This window comes from Pseudorasbora parva, chromosome 8, assembly GCF_024679245.1.
Source record: "Pseudorasbora parva isolate DD20220531a chromosome 8, ASM2467924v1, whole genome shotgun sequence".
In the NCBI taxonomy this organism is placed as follows: Eukaryota; Metazoa; Chordata; class Actinopteri; order Cypriniformes; family Gobionidae; genus Pseudorasbora; species Pseudorasbora parva.
In genome coordinates, this window is record NC_090179.1 from 29,722,542 (window position 1) to 29,749,202 (window position 26,661).

At 37.9% G+C, this 26,661-nt stretch overlaps 1 protein-coding gene across 4 annotated transcripts in view; it reads right to left on the reverse strand.

Annotated features, from left to right (window-relative positions):
- Positions 1-26,661, reverse strand: part of cbl (Cbl proto-oncogene, E3 ubiquitin protein ligase) — a 38,555-nt gene extending 11,894 nt beyond the window's left edge. For 2 of the 4 annotated variants that reach the window (XM_067450714.1, XM_067450713.1), the window contains exons 1-4: positions 26,156-26,661; positions 18,117-18,364; positions 2,537-2,683; positions 2,251-2,407 (exon numbers count right to left, since the gene is read on the reverse strand). In XM_067450714.1, coding sequence (XP_067306815.1) covers positions 2,251-2,407; positions 2,537-2,683; positions 18,117-18,364; positions 26,156-26,302 — 699 coding nt within the window. In that variant the 5' untranslated portion in view covers positions 26,303-26,661. The remainder of the gene's footprint in view (positions 1-2,250; positions 2,408-2,536; positions 2,684-18,116; positions 18,365-26,155) is intronic. The other 2 variants (XM_067450712.1, XM_067450711.1) reach the window with 1 other exon arrangement.

Sequence of the window (26,661 nt, forward strand, 5' to 3'; positions counted from 1 at the left end):
AGAAGAAATATTTTTCAAATCAGCTTATTAGAATGATTTCTGCAGGATCATGTGACACTGAAGACTTGTGGCTCCTAAAAATTCGGCTTTCATCACAAGATTAAAACATTTTAATATATTCATAGAAAACAAGTGATTTTAAATTGTAATAATACTTTATAATACGTAATATTATAATACTTTAATTGTAATAACACAGTAGTATTGTTATTAAAGGGGGGGTGAAATGCTGTTTCATGCATACTGAGCTTTTTACACTGTTAAAGACTTGGATTCCCATCCTAAACATAGACAAAGTTTCAAAAACTAATGTTGGACGTTTGATGGAGTATTTCTGTTTTAAAAATACTCCTTCCGGTTTCTCACAAGTTTCGGAGAGTTTTTTTTGAGTATGGGTCGGCTTGACGTCAATAGAGCGGAAGGTCCTTGTATGGGCCGTATGGGCTCTTCTCCCGGTAGGGTGCACACGCGTGACTAGAGCGAAAGAGCCAATGCACGCCCCATCAACACTCTTTTAGGTGCAGATCCAGTCGTTCGTGGAACACTTCTGTCGCACCGCGCTTCACTTTATTCCTATGTGTGACATCGAGCGACTTCAACGCTTCCGCACAGCATTCCGGGAAGGCAGCGCTGCATTTGAACCGATTTGAACGCAGAAATGGCGGGAAGCGGCACAACACCACGCTTCAGTCGCATCGCAAAAGTGGATCTCCACGGTCACTGCTGTCACAGGACTTCACGAAATCAACAGTTACCAAAGAAGTGTGTTTTTGATGGAGCCGTGACGATAAAGGTTCGCGGCCGTGCTTTAGAAGCAGTCGGTGAGTAAAACTGCTTCAAATGTCTATGCTGTTGGCTATCGTGGCGTAAGTAAACATCAGTAAACGACACGATCGTGTATAACGTTAGATAATTTATCAATGGAGCATGCGATCTATGGTGTGTGTTTAAATACCTTTGTTTAGTTGACCACTATAGGTGTCAGTTTGATTATTGTAAAAGCACCCAAACATAAACCTAGCGTTCTCACAAAGCGTGCTTCGTCATTCAAATGCGCTAACGGTTACTCCATTGTTGTTCTGTATAACATTACATTAGTCTGATGTACACTAGTCTGAAAACCGTTTTGCTTGCTACTGCTAAGGTTTAGTCGCATACAACAGTCCATAAACCGAATCATGTCCTCATAAACTGCGAGTTAACACACACAAATGTTGACAGGACACTAAATACAGTACATACCACAGAGATGGACGTCCTGATGTTGTTGCTTCCCCTATTCAATATATTTCAGCCTCCGGATCTGATTCTGGATCATATATGTATTAGTTGAATCTGATTTAGGGTAGCGTTTTCTTCTCCATGCTTGAGGACGTCACCGCTTTGTGTGCACTCGTCATTCTTTAGCTCCGCCCACACGATACGCCTCCAGGCACTTTTTCCGGAAAGACTCGGTACAGCCTATCTTTCTTTTATAAATATAATAAAACTAAAGACTTTTCGGAGATATGAAGGATGCAATACTACTCTATAGGTACTCAAGATTGACAAGCGATTGACTGAAACTGAGTGTTTCACCCCCCCCCCCCCTAAAGTATTTTACTGAAAAAAAATGGAATCGAAAATCAAATAAATTATCGACCCCATACTTTTGAACACTAGTGTATAAACAGATGTCAAAGTTGCGTATCATCTGTCGACCTAAATAGCTAAATATTTGAACAAACCCCAACCCCAAGTATGAGCAATAGTAATCGTGATTTTGCCCTAGCAAGCACCACTAATTATGTGGTGCCAGTATAAAAAGTATCAAATAAAGTAGAAGCACAGAAAAACCTCAAGTAACTCTGTTCTGCATTGTTGCTCTCAAAGGGTATATAATTAGAGCAAAAAATCCCACAGAGGTTAGAAGCAGTTGTCATTAAAATAGGTCAAACAGATCTCTCTTCTAAAGCTGAGGCACTTTCAAATCGTATTTCGCCCCCCTACTCTCAGTAAATCTTGTGCTCGGAGGAGTGCAGACAAGCCTGTTTGAGCTACAAAAGGTGATAAGAGGCCTCCATTCAGGCTGGCTTTCAGCCATGAGAACTGAAGCATCAGAACTGACAAGCACACTCATACAGCGACTCCAAACCCACAGCACACGGCCACACAACAATAGTCATTGTCAAACCTTCCTCTACACCAAGCTCAGGGACAATAGTGCTAGTTCATGCTTGGAGGAAGTGATAAAGTGATTGAATGACGCACCTGGAAAAGCCTGGTGAAGATGTCAAACTCAAAGACAGAGATGTAGTCATTGCAGGTGAGGTCAATGGTAGATTTAAGCGCCATGGCCTCCAGGCCCGAGCTGATGGGGTGAAACTCATGCAGGGCCTGCCGGAACACCTTCCAAGGCACGATGGTCCTGAAATTCAGAGACATTTAGGTTATGTTACCAGAACCAGACATTGTCAAAGTCCATCTTCCTTTGTTTTTCCAAGGAACATGGCGTGTTAATCCGTTACGAGAACAAAGAGCACATTAAGCTTCTCACTTGTCCCCGAAGGATCTTCTCCAGAACTCTGCGGCGTCCGCTTTGGTGATTCTGAAGTTATCCCCTTGAAACAGGCCGTTGGGAAAGATGGCTTTGAGCTCGGCGAGCATGTGACTGAATATCAGCGACAATTTCGTCAGGTTACGTCTGAAATAGAGGAAAAGCACAGTTACTTTTACCGAGGTTTAATGAAACAGATAAACAAAAAACAGCCAGTGTTATTTAATAATAATTAAGGGACCATGATATTTGATCAAACTTAGTAAATCTTAACAAGAAATATCTGGAACACAACAAGAGCAATAATAGAGGTTATTTCCTCCAAATCAGCACAGAAACATGTAGACGTCAGCAGATTCTAGAGAGTCTGGTCTGGTGATTGGGTATTACTTTGGCCAGTGGGCATAGTGAGGGAGTGTGCTAGGCACATATCAGGGACTGAGGTGGACGCTCTGAATGCCTCCTGCATTTTTCTGATTCCACCGACTCTGGGCACATGAGCCCAAGGCAGGCAGGCGAGAGCAGGGAGGGTCGCGCTGCACGGCAGGGGGAGGAAGTGGAAAGAAAGCCATGATTTACAGGGCAGCACAGTGGGGGATTGTACAAGCTCTCCAGCCTAGGGAATTGACATGCACAAGAGAGAGTCTGAGTGTGGCAGTGCCGCAGCTGCCTCCAAAAACTCAATCCTTACTCAGACAGAAAAAACCAAGACAGAGTGAGAAAAGGGGTGTTACAAAAAAAGTGCAACAATGTAGTGTAAACTACAAGAAATGAAAGTGAGAAAATGGGTGTGCATAAGCAATGGCAGGCTTTTTGGATTTAACACTGACGAAAAGTCTATTCTATGAAGTACTGGTCTGCATTCTATCTGTTTACTATGGTCATGATGTACCCCAAACAAAACACATTGATATTCATTTAATTATTTTTTTATTTAATCATAAATTGAAAGATTATGTTTTACTAATGGTAAATATCCAAATAATACACACAATAAAATAACAACAAATACACTCAATTATGCATACAAATATGCATGCATTTCTGCTACATGGTAAACTAAAATAAATAATTATACTTTATTTTAAGGTGGCGTACTTACTCATAAGTACTAATATTAATTTACACCATGCTATATACCACCACTATAGTTACGGTTAGGTTTAGGGTTAGTTGTAATTATGCATAATTTACTACTTTAGTAAATACATAAAGAGATATGGAGCTACGACAACTTAAAATAAAGTGTTACCACAAAATTATATCAAATTAGTGCGAATATTCGAATGACATATTTATGAGAATCTTGAATTTGTACAACCAGTGAACATTTTGAATCCAAAGGGTCCATAAGTGACATCAGTTGGTTAATCTTGAATCAATACGTTGATTCATAACCGTTCTAATTTTTTTTAGGTTTGAAAACAAACGCGGAAGAGAAGACAATGCTGAGTTAAGTTGTAGTTTTTGTTATTTTTGGACCAAAATGTATTTTCGATGCGTCAAGAGATAATTTACCAACTGTTGTCACATATGAACTACTTGATGATGTTTTTATTCCCTTTCTGGACATGGACAGTAAAGTGTGCACTTAGCTACGCTCTCGGACTAAATATAAAATATCTTAAACCGTGTTCTGAAGATGAACGGAGGTCTTACGGGTGTGGAACAACATTAGGGTGAGTCATTAATGACATCAATGTCATTTTTGGGTGAACTAACCCTTAAGAGCTATTGAAACAAAACTTAAGATATTCAAAAACTCATCATGGTATATGCCATATTTTATTTGACAAAAATATATTATTAATAAAAATGAATCAATATATATAACTGCAACAATATTAACACAATATATTGTCCAATAATCGACATGGCACATCTCTATGCAAAACTTCTCTTAAACACCCTAAAAGATGGAAGGATTGCAAGCAATCCTTCACTACTATAACATCTTGACATCCTACTGTCCTCTTAGCCTGGGTTGACATACTCCTTTATCTATGGCTCTGGGAACAGTTGTTGTTTGTGGCGAAAGGGTGCCAAGGTGCCTTCTGGGGAAGCCAGCTGTGCCATGCTTACACTCTCTATGAGAACACATAAGAGAAGTTAAGCAATGGCATTTATGTGGTGAGGTGGCAGGCCATAAAGACTGGTACTTTCAACCAAAATGCTTGCGAACATGTGCATGTTTGAAACCATGAAGGAGAGGAGAGGCTTTGGGTTTGAGATTCAAACTAAGTAGGGCACAGATGCACAGAAAGCCCAAGCTCATGCAGCAGGGAACGCTCGATCACTCACTAAAGCTGTTGTACTCTTTGTCAGCAGCACTCAGTTAATCCCAGAGTCACAGGTCGTCACTCTTCAGAACAATAAATAAAGCACTCGTGCTGCTTAAACAATCACAATGAATGACATTTCTAATATTTACGATGCCTTTGAACAAGCTAATTTATATTAGAAAGAGAAAATATACATGCTTTTTTACTATACACTGCACTAAAAGAAATGCATCGAATGAGGCAGATAATAAATTAATATATAGATTATAAGATAAAATACAATAAAATGAGAACTGTGAGCTGCAGAAGTTTAGGGCTATAGATCTAGGTCCTAGGACAGGGTAGACAACATATTTAATAGGGGTGCAACCAAGCCTGCAAAACAAGTCCTGAAAACTGAAGCAGACGTGTCTTGATCGCCCTCAGGTGATTGGAAGCACTATAGGTCATAAAGCTCGCCATCTCCATGTATTCTAATGGGACATAGACAAACTACACAATTCTGGTTTCTATCCCATTTTCTGTGTTTTTTTCACGCTGATGTTATTTCAGGAGTTCGTTCATTAAATACGTTTCGTTTGAGTTATTTCTTGCTATAAAACGTGGGGGGTGATGTTATGATTGACACACGGACACAAAACTGTGTTAAAATACTCTGCAAGTATGCACAGTCGTCATGTCTTAAGTGAACATTACAAGTTGAGAAATAAATCGGATGTGTATTAATATATTGGATTTGTGCATTAGCCAGTGACAGCAGCCTATAAATACCTGCTGCTGTCTATTAATATCCAATCAAACAAAACTGCTTTAACGAAGATGAATCTATATTTAATTTATACAGTGAACACTATAGCGCTATTTTACATTTAAGGATAGCATTTCCGTACATAAATACTACTGTTAGACCTTATTTGTAAGTTTGATGTATTGTATTTATCTATGAGTGTAACTTTAGTATTTTCTTCTTTTGCATATTCTTCTATCCTGACAAGTTCACTTGCCTTTTTAATAATGTTTGGTTAATAAAGGCTAGCACATGTTTTTGCTGTGACATCAAAGTAATTAAACTGGGCTTTTATTTTAGTAATTTTTTATATGTATAAATACGCATTAAATATGAACAGCCTATAAAAAGGTAAGATCAGATGTTTTATCAAGCTAAAGCTATTATTATTTATACATTTAGAGACAAATGTAAAGTAGAAGGCCATGTGACACAAAGGATACTCAATGGGGTTTCAGGGTTGTTCCCCTTGAAGTCTGGACCATTTTTTATATTTTGCTTAAAATAAGTATCTACTAAAAACAAACAATGCACATAAATCAAAACTCAGTCATCGTGAGTAGAAAAAAGGTTAACTAATAATTCCAAAGTTTGTTGTCTTTCCTTGCCATTTAGTAATAATTTCCCCAATTATAGGTTTATTTTGAAACGCCCTTAACATGCTGATTAATAACTCTAAATGTAGATGAATAAAACGTTGTCACAAATGTGGTTTGAACTGTCATATGACAGATAAAAACTATATTTGCAACACTGTTGATTTCTGCAGTATTTTAGTGAATGTATGTCCATCTATTTTACTGCTCACAGGCTTTCTGCAACTGTAGTTAAAATAACCCCGTCATCTGCTGTTTTCATGTGGTGCTTTAGCATTTTTAGCAAGAGATAAAACGCACACAGAACGGAAAGCGCTTGAATTAAGCGTTTTTTCCTCTAGATAAAAATATTAGATATAGCGCAAAGATAACGACCCTGTGCACTTGTGGTGTGAGCTGCACCATTGTTTCGACACACTGCTCATTTTAACTATTATTAAGGCATTTGAATATGCCTGATATCAAGTATTGATTTTTCGGCCAACAAAACATTCAAAATATATTCCCCCCCCAATGAAAAGCAAAATGACCCAATGACAGTAAGGTCCACTGAACATATTCCTCAGTATCTCACAACCTTGGTTTCATTTGTGCTACACTAATTATGACTATGGTACATGGGTACCATGAGAGTTGTGGTTAAATTGTGGTATAAAACAAGACCTGAGTAAAAAGACATCAATGTCAGCATGATAGATTTAGTATGCCAGGGACCGGGAATGTATTTATATTGCACACCTGCAAGCCTGAAGTATATACCCATCAATGGTCGAGAAGTGAGCTCAAAATCAGAATGAGAATTCAGGTACAGCCATAGTGCTTCATTATTGCCGTTTCATGACTGCCTGCATTAAAACAATCCATTTGACCTCTCCTCCTCTCCGATCTCTCTGTTGGCCGGCCTCTCCTTACTGTTGCTGTAGGCCAAGCCCTGCCTAGATACTGTGCTTTTGTCAGCTTCCCTCCTCTTTTGGCCTGACCTTTGACCTGCAGCTGGCTGCTCCCTTCCTGTTTCCTGTTTTCTGTGATAAAACAGCCAAGCCAAGAGGAGAAAGCGAGAGCGGTCCGCTGCTCATGCCCACGGCTGATTATCAAAGAGTCTACAGTTCAGAAGAGTCACACCTACAGTCTCCCTTTAGCGCCTGCCTTCATTTGTCCACACGAGAGCCAGTTTGCACTAGATTACACCATTTCAATTGCTCAACTAATGCACATTTCAACACCCAACTTCCCTAAAACATTTAATATTTCCCCAAATATCAGACTTGGTGTCTAAAGAGGCACTTTCTCTGCCACTGGACAGCATTTAGGTCTAAACACTGTATGCATGAGAATACTAAAGCAGATCATGGATTCTGTGTTTTCTTCTCATAAACGCATTGACAATTTTACCCACCCCTTGACAAATTTAACTGTCCAGAACTGGCTTCACACCGGATCTCTGTCAGGAAATGGTGGTGACAAGCAGTCAAGCAAACACCCCCACACACACACAAAATAAAATACACAAACATAGTGCCCAGCTTGATTCAATGCACTCACACAAACAAATGTTGTTCAATGATCTGACGATTCCTATTCTCAACCATTGTGTCATTCGAGATAATTTAATTTATATAAGAGACGTCATCCATCCGGTGAGGAGTCTGTTCTGAAAATGCAAATAAAATCAACTAACCATATAATCACGCATAACTGAGATAGCAAAATAAATGGGCTCAAAAAGGTTTGAGAAACAGATCCTCATCTGTCACTTGGTAGAAGCTAGTCAAATGAAGCAGAAGCCAACTGTCTGACAGCTCATCCACAAAAACCAAAAATGTAAATATGTAAAATGACATTTCAAAATCAAATGTATTGATTTTCCTAGTTAGCCTATTTTATGTTAACAATATAAATGTATGTAAACGTGACCCGTGCTGGCAACATGAGTTTTTACTACAGGCAAAACAAGCGAAAAACAAAATGTACATTGACACATTTTTGAGGTTCACATAAAAATGTGTTAATTAATCCCTGTCTAGTGATCCCAAAACATCTAAAATATCTTTATTTATATATTTTCTGAGGGGAGCACCTTTCCCTTTTCTCAGTTTTTCTCTGCTCGCTTCTCAACGATTGGCCCTTCCCCTCAGCACAAGTTTGGTATCGTTTTTATATAGCCTATTCCCTAATGAATTAAACAGTTTGTTATTATGCAGAATGAGAGTGTGAATGGTCTTTCTCTCTCTGTTTATGTATGCGCGCACGCGGGGAGTTGTGATTTTTGAATAATAATCGAATATTCCCATCGATCTTCAAATATTATTTTTGCTTAAAATGCCCATCCCTACACAAGAGAATACATTTTAAAGAATGTCTCTGTTGTTTTGTTCATATATTGAATGACAATAGCAGTGTAACAGGTTTGGAATGATATGAAGGTGAGAAATGATAACAGAACTGTCATTTTCAGATAAACTATCACTTTAAAGAGCAGTGTTTTAAAGGAAGAACTAAAGAATAGACTGAATGCCAGCTCAACAAAAGCCTTGACGAGGAAACAGGAGAACTGTGACTTTGAAAGCGAAAGAGACGGGAAAGCATGTCTGTTTTGTGTTATGTCTTAAGACAGAAGTAGAGAATAACTTAGCAAGAGTATGAGAGCTCCATTATCAGTTAGTGTTCAGTTGACCATAAATAAATACAATGTCCCACGGCTTGAGTGCGTCTCTCGACCGTGCTTAGCTGGGCTCGGCTTGGCTCTGTGTGGAGCGAGATGCAGGACGTAGTAACTCGAGCTGCAACACAATCCTCGGACGTGTTAACAGTGTTTCCATCCGAAGCGCACCCTGTGTGCACAAACTCATAAAAACCCCCGAACAAAACCATCCCTTTGCCGGAAGTTCAGACACATTCGCCACTTTATACACAAAACCGAATCATTGGCTGCTCAGCTTCATTAATTTCAGACTTACTTGGTTCCCGTAATCCCTTGAAGAACAAATCTAACTCGCCAAGCAGTTTTTTTTTTTTGATTGCTAACACACTGCAACTGAACCATTTAGCCCCATTTCATCATCATTCGTCATTTAGAGCAAGACAAAAAAAAAGTTTCTCAAAACTATTAACACATTTCACTAGTTCACACACACACACACACACACACACACACACACACACACACACACACACACACACACACACACACACACACACACACACACACACACACACACACACACACACACACACACAGCATTTCTCAGGTTTTTTTCTTTAAAAAAAAAAAAAACACTTACAAATATCCTATTTTTCACAAGTTTAACCATGCAAGTATCTCAAGTAATTCAAACCATTACAATGTGAACTCAAACAGCACATATCTTTCCATGTGTAAGCATTATGTAGCAAACCTGATGACACAATGATAAGAATCTCAGGATAATATAAATAGGTGATTATGTGCTTTGAAAAATGCATCGCTCCCTAAAACTGGTGGGAGAAAAAGGAGAAAGAGGAAAATAAAAATGAAGTTGAGAGGAATGTTACTCTAATAACATTTTGACATGGAACAATCATGACGGAAGCTGGCCTTCAGGATAATCAGGATTCAGGATTTTTACATTACTTAAGGCCCGGGTGTATTTAACTGTTAGTGTTCCACTTCGTCTCGTGCAAACCTTTCAAAGTATTCTCTTTTGGCTGTGAGCACGGAAAGATGTTTTGGTATGCATCTCCTTGTCACTCATTGCACATGCACCGTTGTACAAATTACATCACGCAGACGCGGATGGCTGAAGTATACTTTGGGCTTTACACAGAGCATAATTACAGTACAGTACTGTAGCATGATCCACACCCTCAAACTTGTAACTGTCAAACTGAGTCCTACTCAAATGTACCGTATTTTGCAGAACAGAGCGGGGGTTGTCGTTTGTCAGGTGACCAAGGAACTGCTATAGTACTGTAAATATAGTCCTTGTCAATACTGCAATGCATTTTGGCTTATGCTGCTGAAGCTAACGATTTTATGTATTCATTTTTTTACTGTTATAACTGTGTATTGTATTTTGTTGATTATCTAGTTCACATTCAGTTCTTTGGAATTTGGACTTTTCTAGTGCTTTTCACCCCCCGTAAGATCACTTTATAATAGTGTAATGAAAATAAACTTCTCTGAAAGCTCACTGTAAAAGTTTATTGATACATGAAGGAGGTGGCGGGAACCGGCAAACAAAGTTTAATCATAAAATAAACCACAAAACGAAAGTAAAGCAGCAGCCCCTCACGGATGACTACTACATATAAATACAATAAAACTCAACATATATGTCCTAGGGCCAAAAAGTCGCCAGACTCACCACTCCTCTTTTTTATCCTTCTGGAGCTCCTCCATGAGACTCGAGACCGGTGAGACATGCGGGTTAAACTCATTAGCACTCGTGCCACACATGCAAAAAGATCTTACATATTACATATAACATATTACAATTGGACAGTCTCATGCTGAGAAAAACAAATGTCATTTTTATTACAATTTTACATACCTTTTGTATATTGCGTAATAATTCAGGAAGGCAATAAGATCGGAAGAAAATTATTTTTTGGTAGAAATTCTCCTACATGTGAGCCGCATCTGGATCAATTTTTGTGGTGATAGCATAAAATAATCAAAAGTTACAGCATTTGGAACTATGAGGAATATAGAGTGATCGAGGCAAGGGATTATGTTGATTTTTGACTTATAATCGTGGTCTGTGCATGTTTAATTATAAGTTATGTGTAAAAATGCCACTTGAAATCATATTTCTTTTTAGTTAAATTATGAAAACATTTTTTAGCTATTCTTTAGCAAATCACTCAGCACTACTTAGGATTTAATTGAATTGGCTACATGCATTGTAAAGTTCAGAATCTAAGCTATCAAATGGCACATTTTTACCTATTCAAGGCAGCAGTTTTGAATAATATGATTATTAATGTTTTCATTGTTAGGTGGGATGGGTGGTACACTCTGGTTTATAGGGAGTAGGGATGTCACAAGTACCAGTACTGTGTTACCAAGTCGGTACTTAAATGTAAAAAAAGTGACCAGCACTGAAGATACCAGCAGATGGTTGCGCGCACGCGCACACACACACGACAACCCGACAAAATAAAAGTTTGGTGTAGATTTAGCTACGTCTCTTATCTATTAATAATATGCATCTACTACTGATAATAATAATGCCTAGATGGTTGCTTATTTTTCATTTGATCTTTAACAATGTTTCATTTTAAACAAAAGCCTTTAAATGTTTATGTATTATTTACTTATGATCATCATAAATAATAAACTCATTGAATTTAATATTTTTGAATATAGTTAAATTCAATAAAAATATATATATATATATATATATTTTGCTGTGGTACTGAATTTGGTACAGTGATATTTTTATGGTATTGGTACCGACTACTGGAAATGTGGTACAGTCACATTCCTAATAGGGACTACTCTACTAGCATTTCTTAAAGCTCCACTGTGTGATATTTATACATCTAGCGGTGTAAAGGTATATGACCATCCAGTGAATAATAGCTTCTGTTACTCTCAATTCTGATTTCGTTTGAACTCCTATGGTGGCCAAATTAAGTCCAAGATTAACATGGCAATCCCCCTCTTCACATTCGACACGGTGCCATCGAGTGTTAAAACACGAATGGCGAAGCTTGCATTTATGGGTATGTCCCTCTTTGGCTAATGTACTGTCAAGATGGAGGGCCAACATGGCGACCGCCGGCAGTTGAACTCCTCACCCGTATGTATTTTCAATGGCATATTATAAACTTACGAGAATACTTCATTACTTGAAAGATGATCTTTACTTAATATCTTAATGATTTTTGGCACAAAAGAAAAAACTATAATTTTTGACCCATACAATGTATTGTTGGCTAATACTGTTGCTAAAAAATATACTTGTGCAACTTACAACTGGTTTTGTGGTCCAGGGTCACATTTGGAATTATTCAGGCTTTAAAAACAAGCAGAACCCGCATAAAAACAAAAACCCAGGAAACTGTAGTAAATGTGAATTTTCCCCAGTTAGTGGGCAGTCCTCTCTGTGCTGACTACAGCTATGTAGACTGAATGTGTCAGAAAAACGGGACCAGGACAGAGAAAACATCTCATTTAAACGCTACCAATTCAAAATAATTCACAGAAAGAACATGTACAAAAGGATGTTAAGACTTAACTCATCTTATGACAGATCTGCGACTAAAAGGAAATTGGACACAGTAAAACTCCATCAAGCTGGCAAAGTTGTTACACCCCACAACTGCATAATACCTTACTGTGATAAAACCGGCAGATGCATGTGCATCTAACTTCATCTGCTGTTCATTTCCCTGTTGCTATATATAATCCTTTCATGCAAAGCTATAACATGTAGATAAGATGAAAAGATAACCAAACTAACCACAGAGGGAAACATGAGTACGGAAAGTCATGCATGGTCCAAATTTAGCAATCTGAACAATGGAGTATGGATGGACACATAATATAAAACTATGATAATTTAAGATATAACATCTGTCTGAAAATATATTCAAATTTATTTGGCTTAATTGACAACAGATGTATGGTACACACCGAACTCCAGGCTACCTAAATTGAGAGCACGTGCAATTTCACAGAGATTGATATAAGAGAACTGTGCATTATGCACCGCTTTATAAAAGAAACTCAGAGATAAATGTGGTAGAAGATCCAACAGCATGCTGAAACAGTCAACTGTGTGAAAATACAGTAAGTCACAAATTATTTACTGTAAATATCTCACTGACAGCTTCAGTACACACTAGCATCTGCATAAAACATCAGTACAGCAGTTATACTGGGAACTCTGGAACCAAATGCTGCCAAGTTAACACTAGGTCAGACATTAAGCAGTTTGAGTGTCTAGCTGCACTAAGGCAATGATACAAAATCTCTACCAGTTGACTGGGTCTACTGGTATAATCGATTATCCTACTACTACCTCTTATATGTGCAGAATTACTGGACTTTTGTCCTCCCGACCTCCAGAGTTTGTACACCTGAGAAGAACTTGCTAATCCAAACTACCAAGGAAGCATGTCCAAATTTTGCGTAATGCATATTTGGTATTGAGGAAACAGCTTGCGAGTTCTGAATGAAGTTATATTTTGCGTCAGGCAAATGACCATTCTGTCCCGAGCATCTGTCCTTGTTGTCGAGCCCTGAATAGACCATTTTGCTGGAAAAAAAATGACTGTACCTTAAGGCAGCACTAGGGTTGCATGGATTACAGGAAAAGTGTGAAATATCAATTTTAGGATTGCTAAATGTTTTGGTAGGCAAGCGTGACATGAAGCATGAAAGCAAAATTAAATCACTAGCTGCATTCACACAGGGCATGTGTGTCGAAGCTTGGCTAAAAGCTTGAACTTGTCTCTGAAGCTGGTGCTTAAGCGACCACTATAGTGACAACAGCCAATCACATCGCTTTTCTAGTGTTGCATGAACGCAATTGGCTAGCTTCTGCCCTAGGGTATTTGCATAGGCAATCTGATTTGCTGATGCCTGCGTTGACGATCGAAAAGTTTTCGGCAATGGATGACGTCACCGATTTAAAGTAAATGAGAATGCAGCATTGGGATGCAAAAATGCATCAATGCCCAATTTGCATCAGTAATGAGCTGCATAAATGCATCAATGCCCATTTTTGCATCAAAATGCATCAGTAATTTATTTTAATAATTGATGATTGTAACACAATCTTATGTGTTGAAAAACCTTTTCTAGTTTATATGAATGCACTGTCATTATTCATATTTGCATTTGTCAATTTGAACAAAACTACTGAAAATACGTAATTGTTTCATGATTAAATTTTCAGGAATATTTGGAAAAATGTATCTGGAAACAAAATTCCAGTTGTTACATTGTGAAGAACATTTGCGAAACATTTGTCTTTTTGTTCCTACTGTAATTTTGCTTTTAGGTATCAATTCAGAACCAATATCAAGGATTCAGTGAACAAAGCCAAAATTTTGCTATCAAGCCAATGCTAGACGGCACTAGATGTGGAGAGCAGTTCTCATGATTAGGACATGGAGTGCATGAATTGGAATGTAGAGAGATCTATGTCTTCAGGAGTACCAACTACCCATGTGCTGAAAGTGATCCTATAAAGCTTGAATTGTCACAGACAGTCAGTGTAAGAAGTGGCAGGTTTTAGCTATGTGCATGCTGATGGGGGCTTAGGAGAAACAGGAAGGGGAAGTGAGTGTGTTAACAGGAAGAGCGGTGTCTGCGTGGTGCAAAGCGTGACTTGTGTGTCACAGTTAATCATTAAATTCTTCTCACTCAATGCGAACACTTCGCCCTTCACACTAAGTAAACGCTACATCATCTAACAACATGGAAAAAAGTTTCAGCTAAGATTCAAGAATTTGCCACAAAAGCGGCTCAAAAAGAGGCCATGAAAAAAGACGAGGTCTTAAAACCTCTGAATGTTTAGATTGGCAATTCCTTTCTAGTGTCAGAGAAGTGAAATAGTATGAACGATATGGAATGACAGTTGGCACGATGACTATGGTATGAGAAGCTGCTGTACTACAGGAAGAGCGATTATAAGAATGATGGAAATTATATATGGACATAAATAAGATGTATATAATCAACTAATCAAGCTGCAGTTTCTGAGGGAAAATGTCTGGGACTTACGAGCGCATATAAGAATTCAACTCTCTAAATAAAGCATCCAACTTTTAAATCATATTGTAGAGCCATTTTAGTTAAACTTAAGCCAAATATATGACAGTCTTCAGAGCTTTTAAGCAACTTACAAACAAGACAAAGGTAGAAGAATATCAAGATAAATTACAAATGATGTATACACATACTAAAGAAGTGTGTTTTTGACGGAGCGGTCCCAACGATAAAGTTTCGGTCCTGCTTTGGAAGCAGCCGGTGAGTAACGTTAAAACTGCATCAAATGTCTGTTGGCTCGTCACGTGAGTAAACATCAGTAAACGACACGATCGCGTGCTTCGTCATTCAAATGTGCTAACGGACTCTGTTGTTCTATGTACACTAGTCTGACGTGCAAAGAGTAAATACAGTACATACCACAGAGACAGGCGTCCTGCTGTTGCCGTTTCTCCTGTTCAATTTATTTCAGCCTCTGAATTAGATTCTGGATCATATCTATTAGCTGAGATAGCCATGGGTTTTTCCACGCTTGAGGACGTCACCGCTTTGTTCGCGCTTGTCATTCTTTAGCTCCGCCCACACGATACACCTCCAGGGGCTTGGTTTTTTCCCGGAAAGACTCGGTACAGCCCATATTTCTTTTATAAATATAATACAACTAAAGACTTTTCGGAGATATGAAGGATGCAATACTACTCTATAGGTACTATATAAAAAAAAAATGTCCATGTTATTACATTTCACAAACCTAATTCCTATCGACCAGCTCACTTAGAACAGCACTCGTGGATCGATTCGTCGAGACTCTTTTCCAAGATGGCGCCTGTCCGTGAACACGTGATGTACTGTCTTTATAAAGTATCTTCTTTTTAAACTGTTTGTACACTTACAAAGTTCTCAATGCTTCGGTTTGCATGTAGGGACCCTCATTATGCTACCATGTTAGTGTGAGGCTATTTTGAACCTTTTTAGTGGTATTAACAAGCAATTTAATTTTACCACCCTGTGTCTACCCTGTGCCCCATAGACAAGCGCTATAAACAAATCTGTTTTTAGAGATAAAACTCTTTACATTCGATTTTCATGAAAACGCATCCCAGAGAACGATCTACTCGGTAACCATCTGTTAATTACCTCTAGGTTAATTTCGCACCGCAGTTGTCCTTTAACACAGGCGCGCATGCATGCGTTTTGTTGTCACGGCTACATAAACAAATTTCTGCACACAGGAATACAGATGTTTTGGTAATATTTTATGTATTTTAATAATAAATAAAAAAAACGTTTGCATCAAGTGAAAGCATCAGGCACATTGGCTACCTACATAATAAGCTGTTTTAAATTTAAAATGTTCAATGTCTTATGGCGCTGATGTGGCCGAGGGTATCCATCCTCTAAATGAGCACAGTTTCATCCCAGGACTATTCCGGTTTTAAACTGAATATTGGCACCCGTAATGCACTCTACATGTAACTGTTTTCACTGTCGGATGCGTGTGGCGTTTCTGTTGCGTGTCAGTCACGGGGCGTTTTCTCTGCCTCTGCACACTAGAAGCGTGTCTGACTGCTGCTGCTATTGATGCGGAGGGAAGCCCTATACATAATGTTAAACATAAATAGCCTACTGATACAGCAAAGACAACGTTGGCAGTAGCCTATTGACCACATATCTATGGTATTGCCGGCAAAATAGGCTACAGAATATTTCGTTCTGTATTGACAGTTGCAATATTTCAAAATCGATAATTGTCATTTTTTATTATTACAATTAGGCCTATATCTGCATTTTTTTTTAACCTATAGGCTTTCAAACATGAAAATGTCATTTATTAATATGTATTCGTGTCAAAATGATATATTTTCTATATTCAAAATGATATTCGTGTCAAAATGATATATTCTCTATATTCAAAATGATAATGACACATCTTTTCCTATTCTATTTTGACTGGAGATGCTTCCAACGTGTCGCGTGAAAAATAGGCGCTCTTCTATTTCTTGCATGCACACGTTTTCCGCGCGTGTCAGGCAGGCAGTGTGGAAACTCCAACCTGTTAACATGGGAGCAAAAACAAAAACGGACACGACATGCAGCCGAGATGCTCACGGCACGCTTCAGTGTGTCCCCGGATTTGATTAGCCAACTTGTTGATATTTAATCAATGGGCATAGCCTGTAAGCTGAGTTGCATACATAGAAAAATGGTATATTGTGTTTCTTTGTTGTTGGTTTATACTTATTTATTTGTGTGTGTGTGTGTGTGTACTTTATGTTTACAAGGTTTTATTGAATGCATTGCTCTGTATAGTCTTTGGAATTTTAAGAGCAATAAACATATTGCAATATTAAGGAATTTGTTTTTTCATTCAGATAATAAAATCAACATGTATAAATTGCTATTAGGCAATTATTGGGGAGATAATCGATAATCGAATTGAAATCGAATCAGGCAGGGACAATGATTAATATTATTTTTAACGATTATTCGTTAGATTAATCGATGCATCGGGAAAAAAATAATCGCTAGATTAATTGTTTAAAAAATATTTGCCTTTTTACATTCTCAAAAAAACTCATCCTGTATGATTTATAAGCCTTTTGAAAAGTGGGGACCGCTGACTGATTCCCACAATGTAGATGCTCTCAGGTTTTACTATCCTTATGGGGACATTTGGTCCCCACAATGTAACATAAACAAGGGCGCACACACACGCACACACGGGCGCACACACGTGCACACGTTAAGCGTTTCCAGGCGAAGGAGAAGAACCACAGACCTGATACAATCTCAGCCCCGTCTGATCCGTGAGTGCTTACATGCTCGACTTCATTTGCATCTTGGATATACGACTTGAGCTTCAGCTTAACTTAATGTAACCTCTACTCAAATTTTCTCAAGAAACCGGTTTCACATGATTCAAGGACTGACAAACCATTTTTCACTGCTTCTGCTTTTGACTCCCACACTAAATTAAATTGCAGAGCATTCCAAAAAACATGAACTAGCTCAGGAAACGTCTGCACAGGGGTGGCTTGAGTTCTCTAACGTCTGCTTTCACACCTAACCCAACACCTTTGTCAAAAGGAAAATGTTGAAAACTTATTTGGACAATACGGACCGTAACAAATATCTTTTTGAACATTTTGCAGCTAATTTGGTCACATGAAATGCTGTAAATAGAGGTTGTCAACAGAAACTCATCTGCGCTCACCTAGGCTGAGAGTTCTCCTCGAACATTCGCTCTTTGCCATCTTTGAACAGGCTTATGGTTTGTTTGGTCTTCTTGGTCAAGTTTTCCATGAAAACGCGAAAGTACTCGTTGTCGCCCAGTGTTTCCATCTTGCCTTCATAGCGAGACAGGATAGTGCGGAGATGCTGGTAGGTGTCTGGCAAAAGGTCCAGGATGTACGGAGGACTGTTCTTCAAGGCCAGCTTGGGGTTCTGGCATAACCGTACCACCTGCAACAGTGCAGAGAAAAATCAGACCATGTTAAATATGGCATCTTTTCAAAACACTCAGCAGCAAAAGAGAAACCAGTCAAAATGGTTACAATGCCAAAAACAACATTATAAGCAATGTAAAAGGCTTACAGTTTGAAAATTTCCCTGAAACGGCTGCAGTTTTGTACAAGAGTACATTGAAATTAATTAAAATGCATAACTGCCACTCTAAATACAAAAAGAGACCAACGGTTTAAAAGATTGGGTTGATTATATTTACATGCTTTTAAAAGTTGTGTTCAACAAGGTGGCATTTATTTGATGAAATAAACAGTAAAAACAGTGAACTATTATTACAATTAAAAATAGCTATGTTCTAATTTAAAATATAATTTATTCCTGTTACTTATCCTATTAGTCTTCAGTGTCCCTTGATCAATTAGAAATCATTACAAATGCTGATTTGGTGCTCAAGAAAGATTTATTTTTTATTTATTTTTATCTTGTGTAGTGTACACAACATTAAGATAAAATGAATCGCATTTCCTCAAACTCATAAATGTTTTATACAATAATATTATACTGCAAAAACTCACATCCATGTTTAATACAATTCACTTTGCAGAAAATCGAATAATTTATATACAGTGTTCGTCCATTAACAAAACATCAGCCAACAAGCACTGCAAAACTATTCTCTAAAGCCGCAATAAGTTGACTTAATCAAAAAAAAAAAAAAAAAAAACAGAACTGCAGACTAACCTCATGTCCACTGTGGGCCAACATTTTGCAAGTTTTCTCTTGTAGTGTGATATGTGAGAGAAAAATTAAATTTACACTGACAAGGGCCTTAAAACTGTTAACTGAACCGTAAATACGCACACAAAACTCGTCAGGTCGCAAAACAAGAACATTCCAGAGAGAAGAATTTTTGTGAACTACATATGAGGACAACTGTTTGCACATAAGACACGGTTCTGCAATCTACAGCACTATGCTGTCATCTCAATTTCCACAACATTTTCAGCTGGTGACTGGGAATGACACGGAGTACACATTACAGCTACAGAGGTCTAATACTTGAAATCAGGGTTGGGCAGAATGACCAAAATCCTCCATCACAGCTTTTTATCATAGTATTGTATATATATAATGATAGCTTTTTTTCTCGTCGCAACTCAAAATGGGAAATTAATATTATATTTTGTAAAGCCATTATTTTTAAAAAAAAATTTTTTGGACCAAAATTATTTATTTTGTGGTGGTCACTTCCATAAATTTGCAAACATAATTTGCATTTAATTTTTTTCATAATTAGGATGCAACATTAACCATATTATTATGTTAGATGCACAATAGTCACACATTGCAATAAAACTAACAAAATGCATGAATCTTGCTTGGTATTACAAAAACAAAAAAGGCTGGTCCAGTGGTGTGCTACCTATCTTTAGTAACACGATCGCCTGGCATGAGAAATATGACCAACATCTTAAAAGTAAACCACAGCAATAAGCAATTGCTTAATATAAGTAAAAAGTTTTCAAGTAATTACGTAATCAAGTAATCGGTCAGCAATATAATTTATACTTATAAACAAATGACAATAGGACAAATAAATACAACAAAGATGCATATCTACAAAGAGGAACACTCCACCATTTTTTAGAAATAGGGCTTATTCAACTTCTTTAGACATTATGTGAGCAAATGTGGGCAAATGCATTTTGACCCTGCCAAACTAAAACAATGCATGTTACAATATATCTTAGCTTAAAATGCATTTCCCCACATATCTAAATATAGCAAAGTTGAATAAGCCCTATTTCTAAAAAAGTTGCAGTGTTCCTTTAAGTGTAAGTGCCGTTTTCCCCCGTTTGTGTTGTTGTTAAGCTATATTAGTTTGCTTTCACTTTTAGAACTTACTAATGCGCAGATCCAGAACTTACTGACACGTCCCAAACTTTTTAACTCAAATCTCAGGATATAGACATTTGCATAATGTGTGTATTTGATCGCTCAAGAGTAAGGTTAGGCTAATGAGCATAGTAAATAACACATTCAATACAAGCGAGCGCTGACAGACAGCAAACACACGCAGCCTGACATCGGAGTTCACATCACTGTTATTAACTCTTTTTAGTGCAATCGGGTATATTATACTTTTATTTGGTCATTATGCAAGATGGTGAGAAAGATTCGCCTTCGCGTTCACGATCGCGGAACTGCAAGAACTGTCAGACTCAGCTGAAGAATAAAATCCGTTTTATGCGTGTGTGGGGTACGATCAGAAAGAGGCTCGTGCCAATAACATGAAAGCTGATTGGCTGCAATATAAGATGCATGCTTGTCTAATTTGTAGTTGTAATAGAGCGAACAATAGTTGGTCTAGCGAAAGAAAGAACTACAAACACCATGGAACACACACACACGCACGCGCGTGCTGCGGGAGGCGAGAGCATTTCAATGATGTAGCGTTACATGAACGTAGGGAAATTAAGACCTGTTTAACATTATTTAAGACCTAGAACGCAATGCTTCCGCGAATTTAAGACTTTTTAAGGCCTTATATTTTGATTTTGAAATGTAATACTTTTTAAGACTCCGAGGGGACATTGATTATATTTACCAGTGGCCTTCCCTGTTAGACAGAAATGTAATTATAATCAAACAGCTTTCTTAACTGCATGAATAATAAATTAAATATAGCTTAATCATCTTTTCTCTGTTCCCGTTATTTCTTTGTTCATCAGTGTCGCTGTCACTTTAAAATAGACCGCCGCCGAACATGACGGGGATCTGACGCGCAGTCACATGCATCTCATTTTCTCACGTCCATTGGAGATATTATTTAACTATTTTAAGACTCCTATTATGAGAATAGTCAACAAATCTGACATTTTGGCAGCATTCCATTCCTTGTGTTGCTGTTATTGTTTGTTCAAGAATGAAAAAGAACTTGTGCACAAGACTGGCGCAACTAGGGATCTGATTGAGACGCAGCCACAAAGACAGGACATCGACAAATAACGAGTTCTCTTCTGTCTTGTCTTGTCGTGTGTGTGTGTGTGTGTGTGTGTGTGTGTGTGTGTGTGTATGTGAGGACATTGATATACAGCGCGTTCTCTTCTGTCTTGTTGTGCTTAGATGGTTTAAAAGCATTACAAGAATAAGAGCGTGATGGTGTTCACGATTATGGGAGAATATGTCCAATGTATTTACTGCTTTTGCAGCCATTCTTCATGCAAACTGGATAGCCATCTTCAAGGACAACCCCGCGTTCATTTTTCGAATACTCAAAAGTATTCCCATTCTGCGTTGTAACTTTTTTTGGTCAGGGGATAGAGATTAGAATTTGTAGCCTCTGGCTCTGACATTTTCTCAGTTGTACATAAAGAGTGGAGTCTAAACAGTGACGTGTAATGAAGCTGCATATACGCATTAGCGCAGGTGAGATCTGCTTTAATCCCCCCCCCCCCAAATATCGTGATAAACCGCAATACCGTTAATACCGTTGCAACCCTATTCCTGACACAAGTGCCAGCTTTAACACTAAATTGTAAAGACACTAAAAAGCATAGTATATGCTATTAAAAAGCATATGCTATTAATTCCAACTCCAAATTCTGATTGGATAAGATGTTTCATGAAATTGAATATATAAGTTCCCCAGTGATCATACAATTATCACATCAAAGTAAGTCTCTTCTGCTCATCAAGGCTGCATTTATGTGATCAAATAGTTAAAACAGTAAATCTGTAAAATATTACAATAAATAACTTTTATATTTTCACGTTATAGCAAAGCTAATTTCACCAGCCATTACTCCAATCTTTAGTGTCACATGGTCCTTCAGACATAATTCTGATGTGCTGATATTCTGCTCAAGAAACATTAATTAACATTGAAAATGGTTCTGCTGATTTTGCTGGTTCTGTACTGGATTCTTTGATGAATAGAAAATTCATCTGAACAGCATTTATTTGAAAAATAATTGTAACATGACAAATGCCTTTACTGCCTATTTGATTGAATTAATGCATATTATATATTATATATATATATATATATATATATATATATATATATATATATATATATATATATATATATATACATACATATATATATATATACATACATACATACATATATATATATATATATATATATAGATCTTAAACGTGAGGCCGTTTTAACACTGTCAGTTTAGTTGAAAAATTGGTCATTTGAAAGCTGTCATGCACTGCGGACCCGAATGACCTGAGCTCAGGACTACTGCATTTGAGAGCGCTTGAAGGAGGTGGTCTGAGTTTGGTTCCGCTCATAACTGTGCTGCGATTCATGTGAATGTAAAAAAGTAACACAGACTTGTGTGCGCAATAGGTTTGCTACATTAGTCGTTGTTAAGACACAACATCGGTTACATTTTGGTCATTTAGATTTTTTTTAATAGTAATCAAATAATTTAGTTCAGTAAGAGAACAGACACAATTAAAAACTGAACATTTCTACTTAATATTTTTTTAAATACACACACACACACATACATACAAACATACACACACACACTATATATTATATATATCTATCTATATATATATATCTATATATATATATATATATATATATATATATATATATATATCTACATATATATATCTATATATCTATATATATATATATATATATATATATATATATATGTGTGTGTTTGTGTGTTTGTGTGTGTGTGTACTGGCGTGCTGTCTGTGAATCTCCTCTCTGTGTGGGGACTCATGCACACACAGAATGCCACTTCCGACAGCACGTGACTGCGTTGAGTTCTCTTTCATGCTTGAATGAAAAAACACACAAAAGTATGCCAAAATGCTTTGTGGAGTATCGTCTTAAGCACAGTCTTAAGTTAAAAAGCGTTAAATTAACAGTGTTTTGGATGTGTGTCAGATCCGGGTCCGTGTCATGTGCTTCATATCTTAAAGTGACAGCGGCCTAATAAACCCACTGCTGTATGTCATTAATGTAAATCAAAGAACAAAAGACTTTTACCGCTTTAATAAGGATTAATCAATATTTGTAATTTATAATTTGTTGAAGTGAAGACTGAAGTGTTTGATAACTTTATTCAATTTATGTATTTCATACCTGTTAGGTTCCACCCAAACCTACTGGAAGCCACAAAGCTGTTGAAATCATCCAAGAGAAGAAAAAAAAGTTCACTCTAGAGAATAAATCATTATGATTAAGTGCATGCCCTCAAAGCACTTCATTAGCCAAACAACTTAATGGCTATACTGATGGGTTCAATTGCATTTGCTTTAATTCAGACAGTTGCTCTCCACTCTATGGACTAAAGCCACGCATCATCACCTTCTGAACTATTGATTAAGACGCGGGTGGGAAATTTGAGGAAACGGGAAACTGCTCAAATGTCACCACCCCAGCAGTTCGAGAAGCGCTGTGCCGCAAGCGCACGTTCCGGCAATAAGAGGCTGGCGCTGCATGCAGCTGCTCCAAGGGCTTGTAGCTGCTCGTATCTATTTTGTCTTCAGCACAGGACCAGCTGTGATTGGGGGGTGGGGAGAGCTGATGACATCACATGGGGGGGGGGGGGGGGGGGGGTATGGGTTACCATCCAGTCTGACTTGCGCTCCAAAGCTTTTGGCTCTCATGCACCCCCAGTCCTGACAGCCAAAAGATAAGACTGTGGCGACAGGACGTCCTGAGAATTATCAGCAAACATGCATACGTCTACGTGTTCACGTGCAGACCAGCGTTCATTATGGCTCCCAGTGATAATCTGAATTTTAAACAAAATAGTCCAAAAGTGTGGAGAAACATCTGTTTGATCTCAAACATGAGAAACGACATCAGGAAGTCAACAACAAAAAAAAAAAATGAAATATGCCCCAATATAATTATGTTATCAAAAATGCATAAAATGCTCTTAATTGGCCTATGGTTTAATAACTACTACAACCGATGAGGGATAATTTTGTGTTTGTAAATCAGGTGAATACACATATGTAGGGGAAACCCACATAAAAAACACAGAACTTCACTATTGTCTTTTCTTATTTGACTATGCAAAGTTTTTTGTATATTAAAGGTCAAACTGGGAAGAACAACCACTGTGTTCTTGTAGGTTTTGGTAAGAGGTTTAATATTTACAGGGGAATGGGAAAATATAATGTATAACATGAAAAAGTTTAATTTGAATAATAAATAGCCAAGTCAGGATAGACTTAACAAATGTTTAAGTCTTATGAAGAAACATTTCTTTCAGAAAGGTCTGTTTGCAAGTGGAATTTCTGACAAGTACCCTGAATCACTAACCCCAAACACTCACTAAAGGTTTTATCATTTGACACGGCACACGTTTACATAAAGCGGAAATTTTCAATGTTACAATTGCAGAAATAAGGGGATTTGCTTATGAAGACAATGTGATATGTCACATGTACGCTAAACAAACTAAACAGTGTGAAACTGAGCAAATAGGAAGTTGCAAAGGTCTCAGTCAGAAAGCATCAACTTTTTCTCTTCGCCATAATTAAAGAGTTTTCTTTTAAAAAATATATCTCAAAACTTAATAAATAAATGCCATATTAAGTGGTTTATTATATTTACAGGATAAGTTAAAACTTGAGCCCCCTGTGAAAGATGCACCGTTTTACTTAAGTATCAGTGTGAACATCACAGGAAGTGTGAGGTCAGTAACCACAACTTTTTTCCATGAACTGCAGCTTAAACTTTTGTATTGTGAGGCAGCAAATTCAACACAAGAAAACCACTCTGGTAGACAGATGTTCCTCTAACCGTTTTAAAAATTCTCTTTTCTACTAAGTTGGCAAAAGACTCATACAATTATAAAAAATAAAAGATTTTTGTGGGCAATTGAAAGGTTTGTTTAACCTTTATACAAAATATAAAAACAAACAATGTTTGTATCATATTTGATACACCAGGCTTTTATGGCTCCATATCTGATCATAAGACCAACCCAGCTTAGATAGATCCCTAGTAAACACAGAACCATGCTTTTAAATATAGCTAAGCCATTTTTAAGTATGACTTCAGATTATGAATTCAGGTAGAATGCTTCAGAATAGAACACAATAGTCTGTATTACACTTAACACCGACTGAAAATACTTAAGATAAGAAAAGTTGATGTGACGCTTCCTGTTCATCCAAATAAATTACAGAAAAACAGGAACAAGAGAAGCAAGTAGTGTTTGGGAGGAATCAATCCATCAACTGTCCACTATCCACGTCTACACTAAGTAAAGGCAATTTAACCAACTAAATGACAAGCAACACGACTAGAACATAAGACATCGGTTGCTTAACCAACTTTGTGATTTCCACGCCGTTCGTGTGGGCATCCAGGAGGAGTCACATTTGGACAGATAGGTCCACTCCAAACAGTCCCTAGTCTTCTCGCAATATAAACAATATTCAACAATTGAGTAATACCACAAGCTATTAAGCTAGGGCAACTAGCACAGGACCCTGTACCATATTCAGAAGTCCTGTTAGGCAAGCTAAGGTGGACGTCTTACGCAAATGACATAACGTTACTCTCTAAAACGTGACATTCCCGAAGTATTTGACCGGCAGAATATAGTTTACTAGCCCGCAAACCGTTCAGCTAATTGCCTTAGCAGAGCTGCCCTGCCATATTGCATTAACGTTAGGGCTCCTCGGTGCAGGCCATCCGGCTAAGCTAACAAGAGACCGAGGCTGCTAGCAACAACGTCTCTCTCTGGTATTTTTCTTTCGTGTTTTTGCTTGATAGCCACCCACCTTATCCATGAATTTCCAGCATTTCTCCACCGTCTTTTTGTCCACGGCCCCGGGCTGGTGATGGGAGTGGTGGAGGTGATGGTGAGGCTGAAAAGCGTCCTTCATCATGCCAATAAGCCCCCCACCTTTCTTCAGATTTCCTGCCATATTCGGACTCAGGAGTGTTGGTTTCGCAGTCAAAATACAACTGGGATCGGATACCCCCCGGTGAGGACAGCGCCCGAGTCCGGTTCGGTTCGAGCGAAGGTCCGTCAAGGGGGGGAGAAGCGCTTTATCGATGCAAGACTCCCATTAAATCCCCCTTGCAGGAAACCACCGTTTCACGCTGTATATTATAAGCTCGGGTAGTGCGGCGAATCCTCTTAAAATAACGCGTAAAGAAAAATAAGTTTTGATGGATGTCTGGACGCGGAGGAACAACTGCTTTCACAACGACACCCCGTGCGTGATGTTCCCTTTTCCTGCAGCTCTCTCTCTTTCTCTATCTGTGTGCTTCTGCAGAGCGC